This window comes from Esox lucius, chromosome 17 (assembly GCF_011004845.1).
Source record: "Esox lucius isolate fEsoLuc1 chromosome 17, fEsoLuc1.pri, whole genome shotgun sequence".
NCBI classification, from domain to species: Eukaryota; Metazoa; Chordata; class Actinopteri; order Esociformes; family Esocidae; genus Esox; species Esox lucius.
The window spans coordinates 47,378,302-47,402,646 of record NC_047585.1 but is presented as its reverse complement, the minus strand read 5'-3'; the positions used below and the strand labels follow the sequence as shown (position 1 = coordinate 47,402,646).

Here is a 24,345-nt window from a genome sequence, read left to right as displayed (position 1 = left end):
CCTTAATAAGGTATCTGTGGTGTATAGACCATATGTCTACCCCCTGCTATGTTATTCCTTAATAAGGTATCTGGGGTGTATAGACCATATGTCTACCCCCTGCTATGTTATTCCTTAATAAGGTACCTGTGGTGTATAGACCATATGTCTACCCCCTGCTATGTTATGCCTTAATAAGGTATCTGTGGTGTGTAGACCATATGTCTACCCCCTGCTATGTTATTCTTTAATAAGGTATCTGTGGTGTATAGACCATATGTCTACCCCCTGCTATGTTATTCTTTAATAAGGTATCTGGGGTGTATAGACCATATGTCTACCCCCTGCTTTGTTATTCCTTAATAAGGTACCTGTGGTGTATAGACCATATGTCTACCCCCTGCTATGTTATGCCTTAATAAGGTATCTGTGGTGTGTAGACCATATGTCTACCCCCTGCTATGTTATTCTTTAATAAGGTATCTGTGGTGTATAGACCATATGTCTACCCCCTGCTATGTTATTCTTTAATAAGGTATCTGTGGTGTATAGACCATATGTCTATCCCCTGCTATGTTATTCTTTAATAAGATATCTGTGGTGTATAGACCATATGTCTACCCCCTGCTATGTTATTCTTTAATAAGGTATCTGTGGTGTATAGACCATATGTCTACCCCCTGCTATGTTATTCTTTAATAAGGTATCTGTGGTGTATAGACCATATGTCTACCCCCTGCTATGTTATTCTTTAATAAGGTATCTGTGGTGTATAGACCATATGTCTACCCCCTGCTATGTTATTCTTTAATAAGGTATCTGTGGTGTATAGACCATATGTCTACCCCCTGCTATGTTATTCTTTAATAAGGTATCTGTGGTGTATAGACCATATGTCTACCCCCTGCTATGTTATTCTTTAATAAGGTATCTGTGGTGTATAGACCATATGTCTACCCCCTGCTATGTTATTCCTTAATAAGGTATCTGTGGTGTGTAGACCATATGTCAACCCCCTGCTATGTTATGCCTTAATAAGGTATCTGTGGTGTATAGACCATATGTCTACCCCCTGCTATGTTATTCCTTAATAAGGTATCTGTGGTGTATAGACCATATGTCTACCCCCTGCTATGTTATGCCTTAATAAGGTATCTGTGGTGTATAGACCATATGTCTACCCCCTGCTATGTTATTCCTTAATAAGGTATCTGTGGTGTATAGACCATATGTCTACCCCCTGCTATGTTATTCTTTAATAAGATATCTGTGGTGTATAGACCACATGTCTACCCCCTGCTATGTTATTCCTTAATAAGGTATCTGTGGTGTATAGACCATATGTCTACCCCCTGCTATGTTATTCCTTAATAAGGTATCTGTGGTGTATAGACCATATGTCTACCCCCTGCTATGTTATTCCTTAATAAGGTATCTGTGGTGTGTAGACCATATGTCTACCCCCTGCTATGTTATTCCTTAATAAGGTATCTGTGGTGTATAGACCATATGTCTACCCCCTGCTATGTTATTCCTTAATAAGGTATCTGTGGTGTGTAGACCATATGTCTACCCCCTGCTATGTTATTCCTTAATAAGGTATCTGTGGTGTATAGACCATATGTCTACCCCCTGCTATGTTATTCCTTAATAAGGTATCTGGGGTGTATAGACCATATGTCTACCCCCTGCTATGTTATTCCTTAATAAGGTACCTGTGGTGTATAGACCATATGTCTACCCCCTGCTATGTTATGCCTTAATAAGGTAGCTGTGGTGTGTAGACCATATGTCTACCCCCTGCTATGTTATTCTTTAATAAGGTATCTGTGGTGTATAGACCATATGTCTACCCCCTGCTATGTTATTCCTTAATAAGGTATCTGTGGTGTATAGACCATATGTCTACCCCCTGCTATGTTATTCCTTAATAAGGTATCTGTGGTGTATAGACCATATGTCTACCCCCTGCTATGTTATTCCTTAATAAGGTGTCTGTGGTGTGTAGACCATATGTCTACCCCCTGCTATGTTATTCCTTAATAAGGTATCTGTGGTGTATAGACCATATGTCTACCCCCTGCTATGTTATTCCTTAATAAGGTATCTGGGGTGTATAGACCATATGTCTACCCCCTGCTATGTTATTCCTTAATAAGGTACCTGTGGTGTATAGACCATATGTCTACCCCCTGCTATGTTATTCCTTAATAAGGTATCTGTGGTGTGTAGACCATATGTCTACCCCCTGCTATGTTATTCTTTAATAAGGTATCTGTGGTGTATAGACCATATGTCTACCCCCTGCTATGTTATGCCTTAATAAGGTATCTGTGGTGTGTAGACCATATGTCTACCCCCTGCTATGTTATTCTTTAATAAGGTATCTGTGGTGTATAGACCATATGTCTACCCCCTGCTATGTTATTCCTTAATAAGGTATCTGTGGTGTGTAGACCATATGTCTACCCCCTGCTATGTTATGCCTTAATAAGGTATCTGTGGTGTGTAGACCATATGTCTACTGTTATGTTATTCCTTAATAAGGTATCTGTGGTGTGTAGACCATATGTCTACTGTTATGTTATTCCTTCATTATTCCAGACGTTTCTTGAATTCTCTGGAGGACGTCTTTCTTTATTACTTAGTTTTTGCTGTATGTGTCTCATTTCTCAACTGCAGGAGTTTCAGACTAATACATTCAGGCTCCCCAGGGCCAGAAGTCACTTGTCGGAGGGTGTCTTTGCTGTCAGGTTTTTGTAAATATGTAGAAAATCAGGCCTTCAAATTGTATTTCTGGTGGGCTTTTATTTCTAGACAACTAACTGGTGTAATTTGTTCTTCCTTACTGTGTCTAGCCTATGTGGTCCATAATAAATATGGCTCTTAGTGTGATAAGTTTATAGTTGATGAAGTTTTGAGAGTTATTTCCTGTTTGTGACATTCCTACTGGGACCCTACAACCTGGCCTCTGAGACACATGGAGGTCACAGCATTCAATCAAATCCAATCAATGTTAATGACCATTTAGACAGGAAGACCTGTCTAAATGTTGGTGGGCTGGAGTATCAAGTCTGTTTGTTTTTTTTTTCCTGTTGGAAACCTTTGAGGCACTAAGAACTGTCTTAAGAAGCCAGGTCGCTGTCTTTGAGGCACTAAGAACTGTCTTAAGAAGCCAGGTCGCTGTCTTTGAGGCACTAAGAACTGTCTTAAGAAGCTGAATGAATCAAGACACTAGCAGCATATGGGAATATGAGGTAGAATTAAGCAGTCAATTCTAAATTTGAAAATTGATAATTAAATAAATCCGACTTAAGTAACCTCATTGTGGGCCTTCAACAAAAAAGGAATTATGACAGATTTTGTAAATAACCACATTGTAATTTTTTATTAATTTTTAATCATTATTTTAACAGGGAAAATGGACTGAGACCTGGATCTCTTTTTAGGCTGTCCCCTGTGTAGACAGGATTACATGTACAGTAATTACATAAACAGTGAACATAAAAAAACTAAAACAATTCTACAAAAACAATTACACAGTGGTTACACATAGTGGTTTTCCATAAGACCTCTAAATTGGGAAAGTGACACCAGAGTGTTTAGCCTGCAGGTTGTTCCATAAATATGGAGTGAAGGAACTGAAAGCAGTCCTTCCCAACTCAGTGAAGACTGCTGGAGTTTCTAAAGTAATCCACATCTGAGATCTGGTGTTGATATTTGACTGTCTAGTCGATATTAGGGATGATCTATACAGAGGTAGTTTTAAAAGAAGTGCTTTGTAAATAACTATATATATTTTTAAAGAAAGCCTATCATCTAACCATATCCCTAGGTATTTATATTCAGAGACCTGTTTGATTTTACTACCATCCATGCTTGTAAGTACACATGTTTCTATCAGATGATTTGGACCTAAAAAAATATATTAGGGGTCCAAGCAGCCAAGCTGCGGGAATCCTATTGTAATTGTTTTTTTTAAAATTATTATTATTATTAATCTCTTTCTTCCGCCATTTTTTGCAAGTTTACCAACTTCTACTGGCCATTTTGGATTTTGTGAAAAACCTCAGAACTTTTTGTCCAACCTCAGCATATTTTGTCCGATCTTCCCGAAACTTGGCAGAGATGATCTACAGGAGAAGCGTAACAAAAGATACTTGGTGGATTTTTTATTTGCAAAATCATTTGCCTGTTGCAGCCAATCAGAAAGGGTGACGAAGCCGCAGTTCTATATATGAGGTTGTATCTCAGCCTCCGGTTGTCCAATTGGCACCAAACCTGCTACGCATGTTCGGAAGGAGAACCAGAGGAGGCCTGCCGTGTGATGTGAGATAGTTTCACAGCAACCGTTTGTCCGATTGTCACCAAACTTGGTATCCTTGGTCGGAATAAGGTGCCGTGGAGGTCTACGTCCGTCAATCAATCAATCACATGTATTTATAAAGCCCTTTTTACATCAGCTGATGTCACAAAGTGCTTTTACAAAACACCCGGCCTTAAACCCCAAGGAGCAAACAACAGTAGTGTTGAATTTCAGTGGCTAGGAAAAACTCCCTAATAATGCCAATATTAAGAAGAAACCTAGAGAGGACCCAGGCTCAGAGGGGTGACCAGTCCTCTTCTGGGTGTGCCAGGTAAACATATTAAGATTACAATTATAATAATTTATAAATAGGTGTGGGCTGAGTCTCGAGTCTATTTAAACGTAGTCCAGGTCAGAAGCATGAATGGATGGACAAGGACAGGGACAACACAGGGGAGGGGGAGGTGTCAGCACAGTGACAGCTGAAATTGTCAGGCATCGTCTCGATCTGCAACACAACCAGGAGGACTCTGGACAGGGACAGCAATGGGTCCCCCAAGCCAGATACTCCACAGATGTGGGCTAGGACCTCAAATTCAAAACGGGAGGAGACTGGGAAAATTCAGAAAATGCATTCCTCATATCAACAAGGATTTATAGTGGAGAAGGATAATTTAGTGGAGAAGGAGAACTGACCCTACTCCCCCAGCACAATAATATAGCAGCGTAAGACCTTGGGACTGAGACAGGGGAGTCCGGCGACACTGTGGCCCTATCTGGGGGAGGCCCCGGACAGGGCCCAACAGGCAAGAAATCCATCCACCCACATTGCCAAGCATCAACCAAAGGGTACAGCCCAACTTGGTATCCGTGGTCAGAATGGAGTGCATGGGAGGTCTGCATATGTCATGTGCCAACAACTTCCAGCGTCTGAGAATTTCACAGGAAGTGAGGGCGTTTCTCAGAAACCGTTTGTCCGATTGTCACCAAACTTGGTGTCTGTGTTAGAAACGAGATGAGAAGGAGGCCTGTGTCGCTGATCGGCCATGTGGGGCCACTCTTTTGGGACATCTGTTTAAACGCTCATTACCGCCTAACGCAAAAAACGAATTGCTGGGCCTAATCTCTGGCTTGTGTGGCCAATCCTTGTCTTGCGCTTTGTTTGCTTGGACCCCTAATTGCTGCTTGCAGCTACATTTACATTCGTTTTATTAGCATTTAAAACAAGCTTAAAATCAGACTCCAACTTCTCAAACACTACATCAGCTGAGGGAGCAATAGAATACAACACAGTATTATCAGCATAAAAATGGAAGTTACAATTACTATTTTATTATTTATATAAAGCAAAAATCAAAGTGAACCCATTTTTTGCCCTGTGGTACCCCTTTAAGTAGCTCTAGGGGCTCGGACTTCATGCCGTCGACCACAACAGCCTGAGTTCCATCTTTCAAATAGTCATAAAACCATCTGCAGGCATCAGCACTCAGTCCCATAGATGACAATTTACTCGAGAGTGTCATGGTCTACAGTGTCAAAAGCTTTTGACAAGTCTACCAACAATGCAGCACAGTGCTTTCAATCATCCAGGGCATTAACAATATCATTGACAACAAACGTGGTAGCCGTAGCGGTGCTGTGTTTAGGTCTGAAACCAGATTGATTGATGTTTAGTATACTGTGTGCAGAAAGAAAAGACTAATTGTTTAATGGACTAATGACTAGCTAGACAGGGGAGCCTAGAGATAGGTCGATCATTATCCAAGTCAATAAAATCACCTCCCTTATGTAAAGGCAGAACGTAAGCCATTTTCTACACTTTGGGGATAATTCCTGTACTTAATGTTAAATAAAAAATGTGTGTCACAGAGCTAGCAATAAGGGGGGGCGCACACTTGAGAAAGTACAGATCGGTGACTATGATTTTTTTTTAATCAAAGGCACAGAGGTCACCAAGAACCTCTGCTTCTGTCAGTGTTTGAAAACAAAAAATAGGATGACCATTTTCCAGGGAAACTAATGGACGGGAATAAGACAGGATGTCAGCAGCCTGGTCAAGAATACAATGTCTATTATTATGTTCAAATAAAAAACCAGCAGAGATAAAGTGCGTATTAAAAGCATCACAGATCTAATTTTTTTCACTTACAGGAGTCTGAAATAATTTGCTTGGGCAGGCAAATAGCCGAATTTCCACGTTTTAGTGAACGGTTTTCCAAAATTCTTAAGTATTTCTGGCCGAATCGGACATTGCACTAAGGAAATAATTGGATTTAGCTTAGCCTTTTTGACAGCTACGGTACAATTATTTCTTAATTGCCTAAAAAGCAGCCAATCTGCTGGGGCACCAGTTTTCCTAGCTAAGGCCCAGGCCTGATTCTTTTTAGCAGAAAAAGGTTAGATTGTTCATGGGAGAACCAAGGATAAGTTCGATATTTTACTTGAAGGTTCTTGAACGGAGCATCTTACCGCAGATTTTGCCAAAGATGGCGTCCCACAGTCTGTGATCTGTTGAGCCCTTTACCATGCGCCTTGCCAGACTAGAGGGACTTGCCAGACTAGAGGGATGTTGCTTCATCTTTCGTGTCGTCATTGGGAGTCACCCCATATTTAAATACACTAAAAAACCAAGCACAGCACAGTTTGTTTGTTTATGGTCAGTAGAAACCTAGACACTAGTATATTGTCGCCCTATACAAAGTGTGAGTGTCCCAAAGTGCACTCTGTTCCCTATATAGCGTGCCACTTTTGACCATGACCCATTTGCCTCCGGTCTAAAGAGGCTTCTGAGGAGAACTCTACAATTTGGAATGTCTGTATCTACACGTATCACTTGTCATCCAGGTAGATAATTTCAGTTCAGACAGACACCTAGATAGATTGCTTATCCAACTGAATTCCCTTAGACAGACACCAACTGTTGTCTTGCAATTCCCACAGGCTTCTGGAGAGATATACCAAGCAGCAGAACGAGGCAACTTCTGAAGCCCAAATGGCTTCCTGTTCCCTGTGTCAGGCATTATTTGTCCCTATTGTTCTGCAGGATGTCATTGTTTATGTTTTGTGTTGCCCCCAGGAAGAGAAGCTGGGTAGTTCACTGCAAGGAACGCAGTGAGTCGGAAGGGAGCCAGCAATGCAGTGGTGTCTCTGTCTTTCACACAATGTCTCTGTGCAGGAAGTAGATGTCTTTTAGGAATTCTCTCAGGGGATCAAATCTCTCTGGAATACCAAATTAACTAGTATGAATACCCTCAATATAATTGAATTATTGTGTCTTAGTGTGTTTATGTGTATAATTTCAATGTGCGTGTACGTGTGCTTGCACTTGTGTGCGTGTGTGTGTGTGTGTGTGTTTGTGTGTGTGTGTGTGTGAGCCACCCAAACAGTAACTCTAGTATATTGACATAAATCAAGCATTGCCATCAGTTCGAGAGAATGGGTGAATTGTGGAATGCCCAGTTGGAAGCCAAACAGATTTACTATTTTATAAGCTAAGCATTTTTGAAGTCATTTTGCATTTATTGTTAATAAGTCTTTATCCAACTCTTCAACATTACTGTGAATGCCTTAGTTTGTATCCAACCCTTCATTACTACTGTGAATGCCTTAGTCTGTATCCAACCCTTAATTACTACTGTGAATGCCTTAGTCTGTATCCAACCCTTCATTACTACTGTGAATGCCTTAGTCTGTATCCAACCCTTAATTACTACTGTGAATGCCTTAGTCTGTATCCAACCCTTCATTACTACTGTGAATGCCTTAGTCTGTATCCAACCCTGCATTACTACTGTGAATGCCTTAGTCTGTATCCAACCCTTCATTACTACTGTGAATGCCTTAGTCTGTATCCAACCCTTCATTACTACTGTGAATGCCTTAGTCTGTATCCAACCCTTCATTACTACTGTAAATGCCTTAGTCTGTATCCAACCCTTCATTACTACTGTGAATGCCTTAGTCTGTATCCAACCCTTCATTACTACTGTGAATGCCTTAGTCTGTATCCAACCCTTCATTACTACTGTGAATGCCTTAGTCTGTATCCAACCCTTAATTACTACTGTGAATGCCTTAGTCTGTATCCAACCCTGCATTACTACTGTGAATGCCTTAGTCTGTATCCAACCCTTCATTACTACTGTGAATGCCTTAGTCTGTATCCAACCCTTAATTACTACTGTGAATGCCTTAGTCTGTATCCAACCCTGCATTACTACTGTGAATGCCTTAGTCTGTATCCAACCCTTCATTACTACTGTGAATGCCTTAGTCTGTATCCAACCCTTCATTACTACTGTGAATGCCTTAGTCTGTATCCAACCCTTCATTACTACTGTGAATGCCTTAGTCTGTATCCAACCCTTCATTACTACTGTGAATGCCTTAGTCTGTATCCAACCCTTCATTACTACTGTGAATGCCTTAGTCTGTATCCAACCCTTCATTACTACAGTGAATGCCTTAGTCTGTATCCAACCCTTCATTACTACAGTGAATGCCTTAGTCTGTATCCAACCCTTCATTACTACTGTGAATGCCTTAGTCTGTATCCAACCCTTCATTACTACTGTGAATCCCTTAGTCTGTATCCAACCCTTCATTACTACTGTGAATGCCTTAGTCTGTATCCAACCCTTCATTCAACCCTTTATTTTTAATTACCAAGAAAAGGACAATTTAGCGATCCAGGAAAATACCATGCAATTCCATTTCACCCTAACAACCAGTCATGTTTTTTCTTTAAGTAGAAACATTGAGTAAGACTTGTCTCTACATCACCTTTCCCAACGTTGAGTAAAACTTGTCTATCTATATTTTCTTTTTCCTACTAAGGTCAAACAATGTACTTTGTGTTCTAAGCTGGTATAAAATAAGCCATGTTGTTGATTAAAGGATATCAAGTATATGGAAATTGCAAAGATTATCTATACCATTTAACCTTATTTCTTAACCCTCTCTCTGTCTCTCTCTCAATCCCTCTCTCTCTGTGAGTGTGACTGAATAACAGCTCCTAAAATAGGTATTGTGATGGAAAGGGCTAGTCTTTGTGCTGTATTTCCGTGCCTAGTGAATTCCCAAAGTGAGTTGTTTGACTCCTAGCCTTTTAGTGTTTGTGTGGCTGCTGTGGTTCTCTGTGGTGAGATGGAGTTCTAGAAACACCACAACCAGAGATGCTAACTGCCATGTTGGTTGTCTTGGATATTTTTATTACACCACATCTTGGTAACTGAATTATCCAGAACAGCTGTGGAGCGGAAAATAGGTGACTCTGGAGGAGGAGAGGAAGAGAGGAGGTGACAGCTTTATAGCCTCTCCTTGGTGACATCTTAATACCTCCAAGACTGATTGGCCTGTTTTTGGTTTTATGCGTGGGCCGTGCCCTCAGTTCTTCACTCAGACTGGTTTTACTGCAGGTGCCTAGCGAAGGGAGTGAATTGGGACTCCTGGAGTATTTCTGTCTAAAAGCCTTGATGGCAGTTCATCTTTATCTGAGGAAACTAAAATAATATTCTATATTGGCAAGTGTCAGCTAAGAATGATGGGGACCATAATAAAATTAATGGAGATTGATTGTGACCAAGGGACTCGTTCTCTAAGTGCTTATTTAATTTAGCCCCTTGCATGTTTTGTGTCAGAAGTTGAAACCAGGTGGGGAAAATACCTGATATTTGAATGACATATTAAAACATTTGAAGCAGTAGTTCCCTTTCTTTCTGTAACCTTGTTTAAGAGTGAATTGCAGAGACATGGTTTCAATCATCATTAGGTCCTCTGAGGAGACCCAAACTCCTGTCTGGGTTCTGGGGCCTTTTGGACCTCCTTAAAACCAGCACTAGTCCCACCCAGCTACAGATCCTAGGCTGTAACATTGCCCTGCTAAGGACTGAACACCAACCAACCAGATTACAGATCCTGTCCATCTCTGTCTCATTACAAGTCTTAGTTTGTCCATTAAGAGCAGGAACTCCCGTCGGTGTAAATATCACATGACTGTAGGACTCATGACTGTAGATACAATGGAGAACTTGATGGAAATATGTGACTATTAGATCGGACAACAACGTTACAACTCTTCCCGGAGGAATATGAGGTAACCAGGAGGTAAATACGAGGTAACCAGGAGGTAAATACGAGGTGACCAGGAGGTAAATACGAAGTGACCAGGAGGTAAATACGAGGTGACCAGGAGGTAAATATGAGGTAACCAGGAGGTAAATACGAGGTGACCAGGAGTTAAATACGAGGTGACCAGGAGGTAAATACGAGGTGACCAGGAGGTAAATACGAGGTGACCAGGGACAAATAATCTGTGGGAAACTAACTAGGGGTGCTGGGGGGAGATTTCAGTTTGAGTAGCTTCCAGGTAGCAGGCATTGATTGTGTTGGAAGTCAAGGACACCCTTTGTCAAAGACAGCATTCCATCCCTAAACACCTTGATATCATCCCAATCAAGGAGAAGAAAAATGCACACAAACACACACATACACACCAGCTTCCCAACTCTAACGCATCTGCTAAGGTCAGGTTGTACTGTGTACCTCCTTGAACCAATGTATGTGAAGGAAAACCAATCCTCCCTGAACCATAGCATCTGAAAGAAACCAATCTTCCTTGAACCAAAGTATCTGAATGAAATCCAATCCACCCTGAACCAAAGGATGTGAAAGAAAACCAATCTTCCTTGAACCAAAGTATCTGAATGAAATCCAATCCACCCTGAACCAAAGGATGTGAAAGAAAACCAATCTTCCTTGAACCAAAGTATCTGAATGAAATCCAATCCACCCTGAACCAAAGGATGTGAAAGAAAACCAATCTTTCTTGAACCGGAATATCTGAAAGAAAAACAATCCTCCCTGAACCAAAGGATGTGAAAGAATACCAATCTTCCTTGAACCGGAATATCTGAAAGAAAAACAATCCTCCTTGAACCCAAAATGTCTGATAGAAAACCAGTCCTTTTTGATCCCAGTTTTTCTGTTCTGTCCTTCGTGAATGCCCTCTTAGTCCAGATTAGGTTTTTGCCCAGTATGATGTGTAAACAGAACATAAACATTTAACTCTGTCTCCTGAAGTGTTATTTGCTTTAGTGACCTGTTCCTTGACTTGGCACCTAAGTGGACCCTAAGTTGATGTCAAGAAGTTGACCCCAGAGGTACTTCATGTCTTTCATGATGGCGGTTGACCCTGGAGGTACTTCATGTCTTTCATGATGGCGGTTGACCCTGGAGGTACTTCATGTCTTTCATGATGGCGGTTGACCCTGGAGGTACTTCATGTCTTTCATGATGGCGGTTGACCCTGAAGGTACTTCATTTCTTTCATGATGGCGGTTGACCTTGGAGGTACTTCATGTCTTTCTTGATGGTGGTTGACCACGGATGTACTTCATGTCTTTCATGATGGTGGTTGACCCTGGAGGCCGTCTCAGTTTCCAAGGTGTTACGCTGCTATATTATTGTGCTGGGGGACATGAGGGATGTACTACTAACTTTTCTCAGTTTCCTCCAATTTTAAATTTTAGAAGGAGATGAGGTCCTGGTCCACACCTGCGGATTACCTGGTTTGGGGGGACCGTTGCTGTTCCTGTCCTTGTCCACCTGGTCATACTTCTGACCTAGTCTAAAATCAAATATACTCTGGATTTAGCCAAGATAAATTTATTTATTATTCCAATTGGACTCTTAATATCTCACCCGGCACAGCCAGAAGAGGACTGGTCACCCCTCTGAGCCTGGGTCCTCTCTAGGTTTCTTCCTAAAATTCGACCTTCTTAGGGAGTTTTTCCTAGCCACTGAAATTCAACACTGCTGTTGTTTGCTCCTTGGGGTTTAAGGCCGGGTGTCTCTGTAAAGCACTTTGTGACAACTGCTGTTGTAAAAAGCGCTTTATAAATAAATTTTGATTGATTGATTGATTTTGAGGTACTTCATATTTTTCATGATGGCGGAAATTGGGATGCGATGCATTGGGTTCTCTGATTGGAACAAGACTGTGAATTATATTAACGGCTATATTTCTTATTACAGCTGGAAACTTGAGTGTGTTTGTTTGTGTGTGTGTGTTTGTTTGTGTATTTGAATCTGGGGGGAAATCGTTGTCTTCACTTCAGTATTTATTTAGAAAACAAGGATTCAACTGTCTCCTTGGCTTGATTTAAAGTGGTGTGAACAGAGAGACACAAATAGAGAGAGTTGAGAGAAATTAGAGTCCAAGAGAAAGAGAAGCAAATGAGAGAGAGAGAGTGAGAGAGAGAGAGAAGGGGCAGGATGTTATGACTATACATGTTGTTCATTATCAAGCTTGTCTTCCTGAGATCTGACCATGAATGGAAATATTCTTTACAACATCACTCATTCCCAGAAATATTGAGTAACCTAGTTTACCTGACCGTCAGCAGTTACCATGAACAATGTCTGAGAAGTTATCATTTCTATAGAAATGGATTCAAGGTCTAAATGTTTACCCAGGAACATATTTTAATGTCTTAATACCTACCTCTTAATAGTACCTGGGCGCCCTGCCCTGTTAGGGAACATTTATACATGTGCAAACTTGGCACTACATGTTTTAAATTAATCTTTCAAAAGCTCCAAAACTTTCAGGTTGTATTTATTTTATACATTTGAAGAATTATGATGTGGTTTTTCATGTTGCTGAATGACTCCAGTCAGAAAATTTGACTAGAAAAAACGAGCACTTCTCCCCAGTCAAATGATTTTTTTACTTGGTGCAGTACTTGTTTTTACATGACTTTCTTTCTGTCTCTAGAAGGTACCGGAGGGTCCAGTGAGGGAAGTGAAAGAGAGGAGCTGTGTTTTCTGGAATGATCCAGATGAAGACCCTGGGACCAGGGAAGACCTGGGCTCTTCAAGATGTCTCCCTGAAGCTGATGCTGTTGCTACTATCAACCACCATCATGGAATCCAGTGCAACAACCGGGAAACAGAGCGGACCCCGTCTGCAGCTTTCAAACACAGGTAGATTAACCCCATTACTGGTCTGGTGTTGTGTCGTAAATTGCTTTGTTTTACAAGAGGCAGTTTTGTTTATTTTATGCTCCTTTGACAAAGGGGACGGACTCAAGACTCATTCTCACTTCCCTTTGATTGATTGGTGTTAATGCGTAAGGCTACAGTGTTAATGTGTAAGGCTAAAGTGTGAATGTGTAAGGCTACAATGTTAATGCGTAAGGCAACAGTGTTAATGCGTGAGGCTACAGTGTTAATGCGTAAGGCTACAGTATTAATGCGTAAGGCTACAGTGTTAATGTGTAAGGCTAAAGTGTGAATGTGTAAGGCTACAGTGTTAATGCGTAAGGCTACAGTGTTAATGCGTAAGGCTACAGTGTTAATACGTAAGGCTACAGTGTTAATGCGTAAGGCTACAGTGTTAATGTGTAAGGCTACAGTGTTAATGCGTAAGGCTACAGTGTTAATGCGTAAGGCTACAGTGTTAATGTGTAAGGCTACAGTGTTAATGCGTAAGGCCACAGTGTTAATGCGTAAGGCTACAGTGTTAATGCGTAAGGCTACAGTTTCAAGGGATTCAGAGGATGCACTTGAGGTGAAGATGGTTGAAATTATTTTGTAACACCTGCAGTCTGTAAACAGGGCTGAAACAGCACTGTAACAGGACATCCTGTTTTCCAAGCTGCCTCCACGACATTCCCATCCAACAGACCCGAAGGATCCTGGCCTCTTTTGCTTAATGAAGTTGGCACTGCGCTGTTGTACAACCCTGTTTCCAAAAAAGTTGAATTCAATGATGGGCAGATCATTTATCCATATATACAGCATAATTGAAAATAGTACAAAGACAACATAGCAAATTTTGAAACAGAAATGTTATTGTTTGTGGAAAAATATATTCCCATATAGAATTTGATTTTAGTTTTTTTCTCTTTTGTTGCACTTGTCCCAGGTTATATGAAACATGTTGCTGCCATCAAATTCAAAGTGGGCATATATTTTCCAAGAAACTATAACATTTCTTAGTTTGAACATTTGATATGTTATCTTTGGAAATTTTGTATTGAATATATGGTTTAAATGATTTGCACATCATTGCATTCTGTTTTCTTTAGATTTTACACAGCGCCCCAACTTCTTGGGAAACAGGGTTGTATTTGGACAGAGGTATTTGAGGTTTTTTCATAGTTAGCTTAAGAATGTTACTAGTATCTAAGTTTAGCATCTCAGATTACTGTGCTTCAACAATAAGAACAACACTGAATCGAAATGGCATTCATTGGAGAATTATTAGAAAGAAACTTCTGCTGTCAGAAATGAACACATCTTAACTGCCCATCTTTGCCAGGGACTCCCTGGACATACTGAATGTTTCTGGAAGTCTCTCTGGACAGAATTGGCCTTTTTAGTCACCCACACCACAATAGGTCACCCACACCACACAAGGTCACCCAAGCCAGAGGGATTCTTGAAGAGAACATCAGACTATCAGACACGGCACTAAAGCTGGGTCAAAAATGGGCCTCACAACAAGACAACGACCCAAAGCATTGAAAGATATCTACCAAAGAATGACACTGGAGAAAGAAGATGTTTTGTATTGATGAAGTTTTGACTTTAGTACAATCGAGATGCTGTGGCAGGAATTGAAGAAGACATTACAAGCCAGACACAATTTGTTCCTATAGGGTTCAAATACCTTCAAGCAGCAATGTTGTAAGATATCAGTCTATTCGGCTGTGAGACAGTGAAGTATCAGTTTAATAATGTAACATATTAGTACAAGACAGTAAAGAATCAGTATTATACTGTGATGTATTAGTACAAGACTGTAAATAATCAGTATGATGCTGTGATGTATTAGGACAAGACAGTAAAGAATCACTATTATACTGTGATGTATTAGTACAAGACAGTAAAGAATCAATATGATGATGTGATGTATTAATACAAGACAGTAAAGAATCAATATGATGCTGTGATGTATTAGTACAAGACAGTAAAGCATCAGTATTATACACTGATGTATTAATACAAGACAGTAAAGAATCAATATGATGCTGTGATGTATTAGTACAAGACAGTAAAGAATCAGTATTATACTGTGATGTATTAGTACAAGACTGTAAAGAATCAGTATTATACCGTATTACAACAAGAATGTAAATTATCAGTCTATTCTGCCATGAGACTAAACTATCGATTTAATAATGTGACATATTAGTACAAGACAGTAAAATATCAGTATGATACTTGTAAGGAAAACCGCTTGTACTGCCTCTCTAATCAGTAGCGTGTGTGTGTTGTGAGTTTGACTGCTTGACAGTCTGCTTCCCTGTCCACCCCAGAAGTCCTTTCACCCCTGGGGACAATGTGTGTGGTCCTCCTATTAGCTGAGCAGTAGGAGAAACACAATGTAGAGCAGTCAGAGGGTTGCGTGGTGGGAAGATATCATGCTTGCTTTGTATTGTATGTATGTGTGATAACACCCTGTGAGCTCCCTCCTCTCCTCTCTCAGGAAGCGTTGGCCCAGCTGGGTTCCGGAGGTCACTCTCTAGGGTTAACTCTGACGTCCAGAGACAGACAGGGCGAGACAGGCAGGGATGGAGAGAGACAGAAAGGGAGAGATGAGCAAGGAGAGGAAGAGAGAAACAATGACAAATATAGAGAGAGACAGATGGAGAGCGTGTGAAAAAGAGAGATAGAGAGAGACAGTGACAGTGACAGAGAGACAGGGAGAGAGACTGAAAGAGTGAAAAGGGAATTTGGAAAGATTTTCCAGTCAGTCTGCTTGAGGTCAGTTCCTCTCAGGCTGAGGATGGAAACATCGCTTCTTATCTATAATATCGGGTTTTCTTGGTGCTTCAGATCATGCTCCCTTTGTAATCTCTGTGTGATATGATTCATTAGCGAGATAATTTAAACTGTTATTGGAATCCTACAATACAAACATGTATATATCTGTTTCAGTGTTGGTGGGGAGCTGTGTAAGGAGAGAACAGGGTGGTATGGGAGAGCTTCCATGACCTGGTGTTCAGTTGTTGGAAAACTCAGCGCTCAGAAGAATAGAGTCATTTAGATCAACACCTTATGCAATATCAAGGCCCCATATGCCTGGAGCCAGGATTTACACAGACAGACAGCGGGGGGGGGGGGGGGGGGGGGTCCTGTGGGTCATATAAATTGTCCAACATTTTCAGGGGAGGGGGAGTGATCTTTAACAGGGATCTCCAAGAATTTCTCGTGATATGATTCTTTTGGGTTTCATATAAAACCTAGAAGAAAGTCCTGTCACAAGATAGCCCTGTTACAACAAACATCAGCTAACTAAAGATAACCCATTCACAACAAACACAAGCTAACTAAAGAAAACCTATTCACAACAAACAACAGCTAACTAATGATAACCCAGTCACAACAAACAACAGCTTAGTTAAGATAACCCAGTCACAATAACATCAGCAAAGTAAAGATAACCCAGTCATAAGAAACATCAGCTAACTAAAGATAACCCAGTCATAAGAAACATCAGCTAACTAATGATAACCCAATCTTAAGAAACAACAGCTAACTAGTGATAACCCAATCATTAGAAACAACAGGAGGAGGAGAAATACAGGCTGCTCTGGAAAAAGACGGTTGAGGTTGTTTCAATGAGCACAATACAATGATACTAGAACAAAAATGAGCTGCGTGGTCGAGTTGCCAATTAAGAGACCACTGCAAGTTGAACACTACTGTTCCTCATTCAAACCCTTCCTTTTCAACTATTTTGGAAAAGAAAGAAAAAGTCTATTTTTCAATTATTTCCGGAGCTGTATATTACCAATTCTCCAAAGGTATGCAAAATGTTGTCTATGGTCTGTATGTGGTCTGTATATTGTCTATGGTCTGTGTGTGGTCTGTATGTTGTCTATGGTCTGTGTGTGTTCTGTATGTTGTCTATGGTCTGTGTGTGTTCTGTATGTTGTCTATGGTCTGTATGTGGTCTGTATGTTGTCTATGGTCTGTGTGTGGTCTGTATGTTGTCTATGGTCTGTGTGTGGTCTGTATGTTGTCCATGGTCTGTGTCTGGTCTGTATGTTGTCTATGGTCTGTATGTGGTCGGTATGTTGTCTATGGTCTGTATGTGGTCTGTATGTTGTCTATGGTCTGTATGTGGTCTGTATGTTGTCTATGGTCTGTCTGTCGTCTGTATGTTGTCTATGGTCTATGTGTGGTCTGTATTTTGTCTATGGTCTGTGTGTGGTCTGTCTTTTGTCTATGGTCTGTGTGTGGTCTGTCTTTTGTCTATGGTCTGTGTGTGGTCTGTATGTTGTCTATGGTTTATGTGTGGTCTGTATGTTGTCTATGGTCTGTGTGTGGTCTGTATGTTGTCTATGGTCTGTGTGTGTTCTGTATGTTGTCTATGGTCTGTATGTGGTCTGTATGTTGTCTATGGTCTGTATGTTGTCTATGGTCTGTATGTTGTTTATGGTCTATATGTGGTCTGTATGTTGTCTATGGTCTGTATGTGGTCTGTATGTTGTCTATGGTCTGTGTGTGGTCTGTATGTTGTCTATGGTCTATGTGTGGTCTGTATGTTGTCTATGGTCTGTGTGTGGTCTGTATGTTGTCTATGGTCTGTGTGTGTTCTGTATGTTGTCTATGGTCTGTGTGTGTTCTGTATGTTGTCTATGGTCTGTGTGTGGTCTGTATGTTGTCTATGGTCTGTATGTTGTCCATGGTCTGTGTCTGGTCTGTATGTTGTCTATGGTCTGTATGTGGTCTATATGTTGTCTATGGTCTGTATGTGGTCTGTATGTTGTCTATGGTCTGTGTGTGGTCTGTATGTTGTCTATAGTCTATGTGTGGTCTGTATTTTGTCTATGGTCTGTGTGTGGTCTGTCTTTTGTCTATGGTCTGTGTGTGGTCTGTCTTTTGTCTATGGTCTGTGTGTGGTCTGTATGTTGTCTATGGTCTGTGTGTGTTCTGTATGTTGTCTATGGTCTGTATGTGGTCTGTATGTTGTCTATGGTCTGTGTGTGGTCTGTATGTTGTCTATGGTCTGTGTGTGGTCTGTATGTTGTCCATGGTCTGTGTCTGGTCTGTATGTTGTCTATGGTCTGTATGTGGTCGGTATGTTGTCTATGGTCTGTATGTGGTCTGTATGTTGTCTATGGTCTGTGTGTGGTCTGTATGTTGTCTATGGTCTGTGTGGTCTGTATTTTGTCTATGGTCTGTGTGTGGTCTGTCTTTTGTCTATGGTCTATGTGTGGTCTGTCTTTTGTCTATGGTCTGTGTGTGGTCTGTATGTTGTCTATGGTCTGTGTGTTCTGTATGTTGTCTATGGTCTGTATGTGGTCTGTATGTTGTCTATGGTCTGTGTGTGGTCTGTATGTTGTCTATGGTCTGTATGTTGTTTATGGTCTATGTGTGGTCTGTATGTTGTCTATGGTCTGTATGTGGTCTGTATGTTGTCTATGGTCTGTGTGTGGTCTGTATGTTGTCTATGGTCTATGTGTGGTCTGTATGTTGTCTATGGTCTGTGTGTGGTCTGTATGTTGTCTATGGTCTGTGTGTGTTCTGTATGTTGTCTATGGTCTGTGTGTGTTCTGTATGTTGTCTATGGTCTGTATGTGGTCTGTATGTTGTCTATGGTCTGTGTGTGGTCTGTATGTTGTCTATGGTCTGTGTGTGGTCTGTATGTTGTCCATGGTCTATGTGTGGTCTGTATGTTGTCTATGGTCTGTGTGTGTTCTGTATGTTGTCTATGGTCTGTGTGTGTTCTGTATGTTGTCTATGGTCTGTGTGTGGTCTGTATGTTGTCTATGGTCTGTGTGTGGTCTGTATGTTGTCTATGGTCTGTATGTGGTCTGTATGTTGTCTATGGTCTGTGTGTGGTCTGTATGTTGTCTATGGTCTGTGTGTGGTCTGTATGTTGTCCATGGTCTATGTGTGGTCTGTATTTTGTCTATGGTCTGTGTGTGGTCTGTATGTTTTCTATGGTCTGTATGTGGTCTCTATGTTGTCTATGGTCTGTATGTAGTCTGTATGTTGTCTATGGTCTGTATGTGGTCTGTATGTTGTCTATGGTCTGTGTGGGCTTTTAAATGGAGCCTTGTGGGCTGCAGTGCATTATAAAAGGAATATGATTCAGTTTGGGACAGATCAGTTGAACTTCACCATCTGATTATACTGACCACTCCTCTGATGCTTGAACATGCAACGATTAAAAATGTCTCCAAATATTTACATCTACAATTGAACACACTTCCCTATAAGTTAGTGAAGTGCAGGGTCTGCTATCCAATCAACAATAACATTTAAAAAAATCTTGAATACACAATTCTGCCAAAGAATACAAAGCAAAGCCACTAATAAATCTGGGTGGAATTAGGCCAATATCTATGATTATGTATCGGATAACAAGCCTAACAGGAAAAAATCTTAATCATTTGTTGCTATTGGTTCTGAACAGATATCAGTAAACTGGCAGTATATCTGACCAATGGGACTGATCGAAAACAGAGGAAACTTTACAGCAAACACACTCAATGAACCAGGCCATAAAGGCAGGTTGTCCCAGTCAACCCTGGTTACCCACAGAGGACAGGTTGTCCCAGTTAACCCTGGTTACCCACAGAGGACAGGTTGTCCCAGTTAACCCTGGTTACCCACAGAGGACAGGTTGTCCCAGTTAACCCTGGTTACCCACAGAGGACAGGTTGTCCCAGTCAACCCTGGTTACCCACAGAGGACAGGTTGTCCCAGTTAACCCTGGTTACCCACAGAGGACAGGTTGTCCCAGTTAACCCTGGTTACCCACAGAAGACAGGTTGTCCCAGTTAACCCTGGTTACCCACAGAGGACAGGTTGTCCCAGTCAACCCTGGTTACCCACAGAGGACAGGTTGTCCCAGTTAACCCTGGTTACCCACAGAGGACAGGTTGTCCCAGTTAACCCTGGTTACCCACAGAAGACAGGTTGTCCCAGTTAACCCTGGTTACCCACAGAGGACAGGTTGTCCCAGTTAACCCTGGTTACCCACAGAGGACAGGTTGTCCCAGTTAACCCTGGTTACCCACAGAGGACAGGTTGTCCCAGTTAACCCTGGTTACCCACAGAGGACAGGTTGTCCCAGTTAACCCTGGTTACCCACAGAGGACAGGTTGTCCCAGTTAACCCTGGTTACCCACAGAGGACAGGTTGTCCCAGTTAACCCTGGTTACCCACAGAGGACAGGTTGTCCCAGTTAACCCTGGTTACCCACAGAAGACAGGTTGTCCCAGTTAACCCTGGTTACCCACAGAGGACAGGTTGTCCCAGTTAACCCTGGTTACCCACAGAGGACAGGTTGTCCCAGTTAACCCTGGTTACCCACAGAGGACAGGTTGTCCCAGTTAACCCTGGTTACCCACAGAGGACAGGTTGTCCCAGTTAACCCTGGTTACCCACAGAGGACAGGTTGTCATGGGAGAGGTGGAGAGAGATCTGCATTATCATCACTCTGTCACAAATACAAAGAACTAACAGCTGTCTATGACAAAAATATTTGACAATGCAATTAATAAGAAGAAATGTAGTGAGAAGAGAGGTGAGGAGAAAAGTGGGAGAGACACAGGGAGAGGGGAGGAGGGGAAGGTTATCCCTCAGAACAGAGTTTGAAAGGCACACCACCCTAACACATGCACCCACCACCTAATTAACAACATTCTTCAGCCCCTCCCACCAGCTCTGCTTTCTCTCTCAGTCCTGACGGGTTCGTTAACCTGATCTCCTTTTTACCCCCCCCAACCTGGTCTCATGCAATCCATTCTGGACATCCATTCCACTCTTAAGCCAGACCACTGGTCCTGTTGATGTGATGAACACCAAATCCCTGAAGCTTTGAGAGATAAGAGATACTGACCACTGGAAGGTGATAGGTCTGATTGACTCTCTTGGGTGGGGCGGGCTTTTTTGTGATGCATTATGGGTAGTCTTCTGGGTTGGGTCAAACTTAACTTTTCAATTTAAAGGCTTTATATGGTAAACATTTGTTTGCATTCCCAAAGCAAGTGAAAAGTTTGACCAAAAAAGAAGTTCACAAAAAAATGTAAAAATTATTAAAGCATTTGAATTATTTATTTAGACAGTTTTATAAAAAAAACTATTCAAGAACAATTACAAAGGACAATAAATGAAGACAAACATTCTTGCCAATAAGAGTTTTTCTTATTTTAGAGCAGTATGTTTGCATCTTTATGAAACAGGCCAAGCAAGCTGTTTGCGTAAGTTAGCAAGCTAGCTTATCGAGACAGATAACTAATGTAACCAGTGTCATTAGCTTCTCAGTCTGTCAATACGTAAGACTAGAAGTGTCCTTTGACCTCTGAACCTAGACCTCGTAGCCTTCGTCACCAATACACATTGGGTGATGCAATGTAGTCATACTCCAGTAATCGGTGGGAGGGGTTTATATTTAAAAAAGTTTACATTATGTAATTATTGCTGATGCAAAACTAGCTAAATGTCTTATTAATTCCAGAAATGTTGACATTTTGGCATTGATTTTGAAAATATGATCATGCAAAAAAGTATTTTATTTAAGGATAGTGATCATATGAAGCTATTTATCCTCACACACAGTGGGGAGAACAAGTATTTGATACACTGCTGATTTTGCAGGTTTTACTGCTTACAAAACATTTAGAAGTCTGTAATTGTTATCAGACGTACACTTCAACTGTGAGAGACAGAATCTAAAACAAAAATCCAGAAAATTACATTGTATGATTTTTAAATAATTTATTTGCATTTTATTGCATGACATAAGTATTTGATCACCTACCAAGCAGTTAGAATTCCGGATCTCACAGACCTGTTCTTTTCTTTAAGAGGCCCTCATGTTCTCCACTCATTACCTATATTAACTGCACCTGTTTGAACTTGTTACCTGTATAAAAGACACCTGTCCACACACTCAATCAAACAGACTCCAACCTCTCCACAATGGCCAAGACCAGAGAGCTGTGTAAGGACATCAGGGATAAAATTGTAGACCCACACAAGCCTGGGATGGGCTACAGGACAATAGGCAAGCAGCTTGGTGAAAAGGCAACAACTGTATAGCGCAATTAGTAGAAAATGGAGTTCAAGATGACGGTCAATCTCCCTCGGTCTGGGGCTCCATGCAAGATCTCACCATGTGGGGCATCAATGATCATGAGGAAGGTGAGGGATCAGCCCAGAACTACATGGCAGGACCTGGTCAATGACCTGAAGAGAGCTGGGACCACGGTCTCAAAGAAAACCATTGATAACACACTACACCATCATGGATTAAAATCCTGCAGCGCCCGCAAGGTCCCCCTGCTCAAGCCAGCGCATGTCCAGGCCCGTCTGAAGTTTGCCAATTACCATCTGGATGATCCAGAGGAGGAATGGGAGAAGGTCATGTGGTCTGATGAGACAAAAATAGAGCTTTTTGGTCTAAACTCCACTTGCCATGTTTGGAGGAAGAAGAAAGATGAGTACAACCCCAAGAACACCATCCCAACCGTGAAGCATGGAGGTGGAAACATCATTCTTTGGGGATGCTTTTCTGCAAAGGGGACAGGACGACTGCACTGTATTGAGGGGAGGATGGATGGGACCATGTATTGCGAGATCTTGGCCAACAACCTCCTTCCCTCAGTAAGAGCATTGAAGATGGGTCGTGGCTGGGTCTTCCAGCATGACAACAACCTGAAACACACAGCCAGGGCAACTAAGGAGTGGCTCTGTAAGAAGCATCTCAAGGTCCTGGGGTAGCCTAGCCAGTCTCCAGACCTGAACCCAATAGAAAATCTTTGGAGGGAGCTGAAAATCAGTATTGCCCAGCGACAGCCCCGAAACCTGAAGGATCTGGAGAAGGTCTGTATGGAGGAGTGGGCCAAAATCCCTGCTGCAGTGTGTGCAAACCTGGTCAAGAACTACAGGAAACGTATGATCTCAGTAATTGCAAACAAAGGTTTCTGTACCAAATATTAAGTTCTGCTTTTCTGATGTATCAAATACTTATGTCATGCAATAAAATGCTAATTAATTACTTTAAAATCATACAATGTGACTTTCTGGATTTTTGTTTTAGATTCCGTTACTCACAGTTGAAGAATACCTATGATAAAAATGACAGACTTCTACATGCTTTATTAATGGGAAACACTGCCGATTTTGCAGGTTATCCCCACTGTAGTTGTTTGGCTCCATTTTAAATCAGAATGATAACAGAAATCACCCAAATGGCCCTGGTTAAAAGTTTACATACCCTATGAATGTTTGGCCTTGTTACCGACACACAAGGTGAAAATGGCAATTAAAGGTGAATTTTCCACACCTGTGGGTTTTTAAATAACAATTAGTGTCTGTGTATAAATAGTCAATGAGTTGATACTGTTCTATCACTTACTAAGAAGGGGAAAATTTGGGGATCTCTTGATACCAAGCCAAGGTCAGGTAGACCAAAAAAGATTTCAGCCAAAACTGCCAGAAGAATTGTTCGGGATACAAAGAAAAACCCACAGGTAATCTTCGAGAAATACCGGCTGCTCTGGGAAAAGATTGTGTGGTATGTCAAGGAGCACACTACGACAATTTAGCTGCATGGTTGAGTTGCCAGAAAGAAGCCTTTACTGAGTCAGTGTCACAAAAAAGCCTGGTTACATTATGCCCGACAACACCTTGATACACCTCACAGCTTCTGGCACACTAATTTGGAGTGACGAGACCAAAATAGAGCTTTATAGTCACAACTAGTGTAGTCTATAGTGAAAATAATACCATCCCCACTGTGAAGCATGGTGGTGGCTCACTGATGTTTTTGGGGGGTGTTTGCTCTAAAGGCACAGAGATTCTTGTGAAAATCAATGGCAAGATTAATGCAGCATGTTATCAGAAAATACTGGCAGACAATTTTCATTCTTCTGCATGAAAGCTGCGCATGGGACACTCTTGGACTTTCCAGCATGACAATGACCCTAAACACAAGGCCAAATTCACCCTCCAGTGTTTCAAGCAGGAAAATGTGAAGGTTCTGGAGTGGCCATTACAGTCTCCTGCCCTTAATATCATTGAGCCACTCT

The 24,345-nt window shown here is 41.4% G+C and overlaps 1 protein-coding gene across 4 annotated transcripts in view; it reads left to right on the top strand.

Annotated features, from left to right (window-relative positions):
• si:dkey-49n23.1 (semaphorin-3D) overlaps positions 1-24,345 on the top strand; it is a 120,358-nt gene that overhangs the window by 25,281 nt on the left and 70,732 nt on the right. For 3 of the 4 annotated variants that reach the window (XM_029113890.2, XM_020044931.3, XM_020044932.3), the window contains exon 2: positions 13,062-13,270. In XM_029113890.2, the coding sequence (XP_028969723.2) occupies positions 13,117-13,270 (154 nt within the window). In that variant the 5' untranslated portion in view covers positions 13,062-13,116. The remainder of the gene's footprint in view (positions 1-13,061; positions 13,271-24,345) is intronic. The other variant, XM_020044930.3, reaches the window with a different exon arrangement.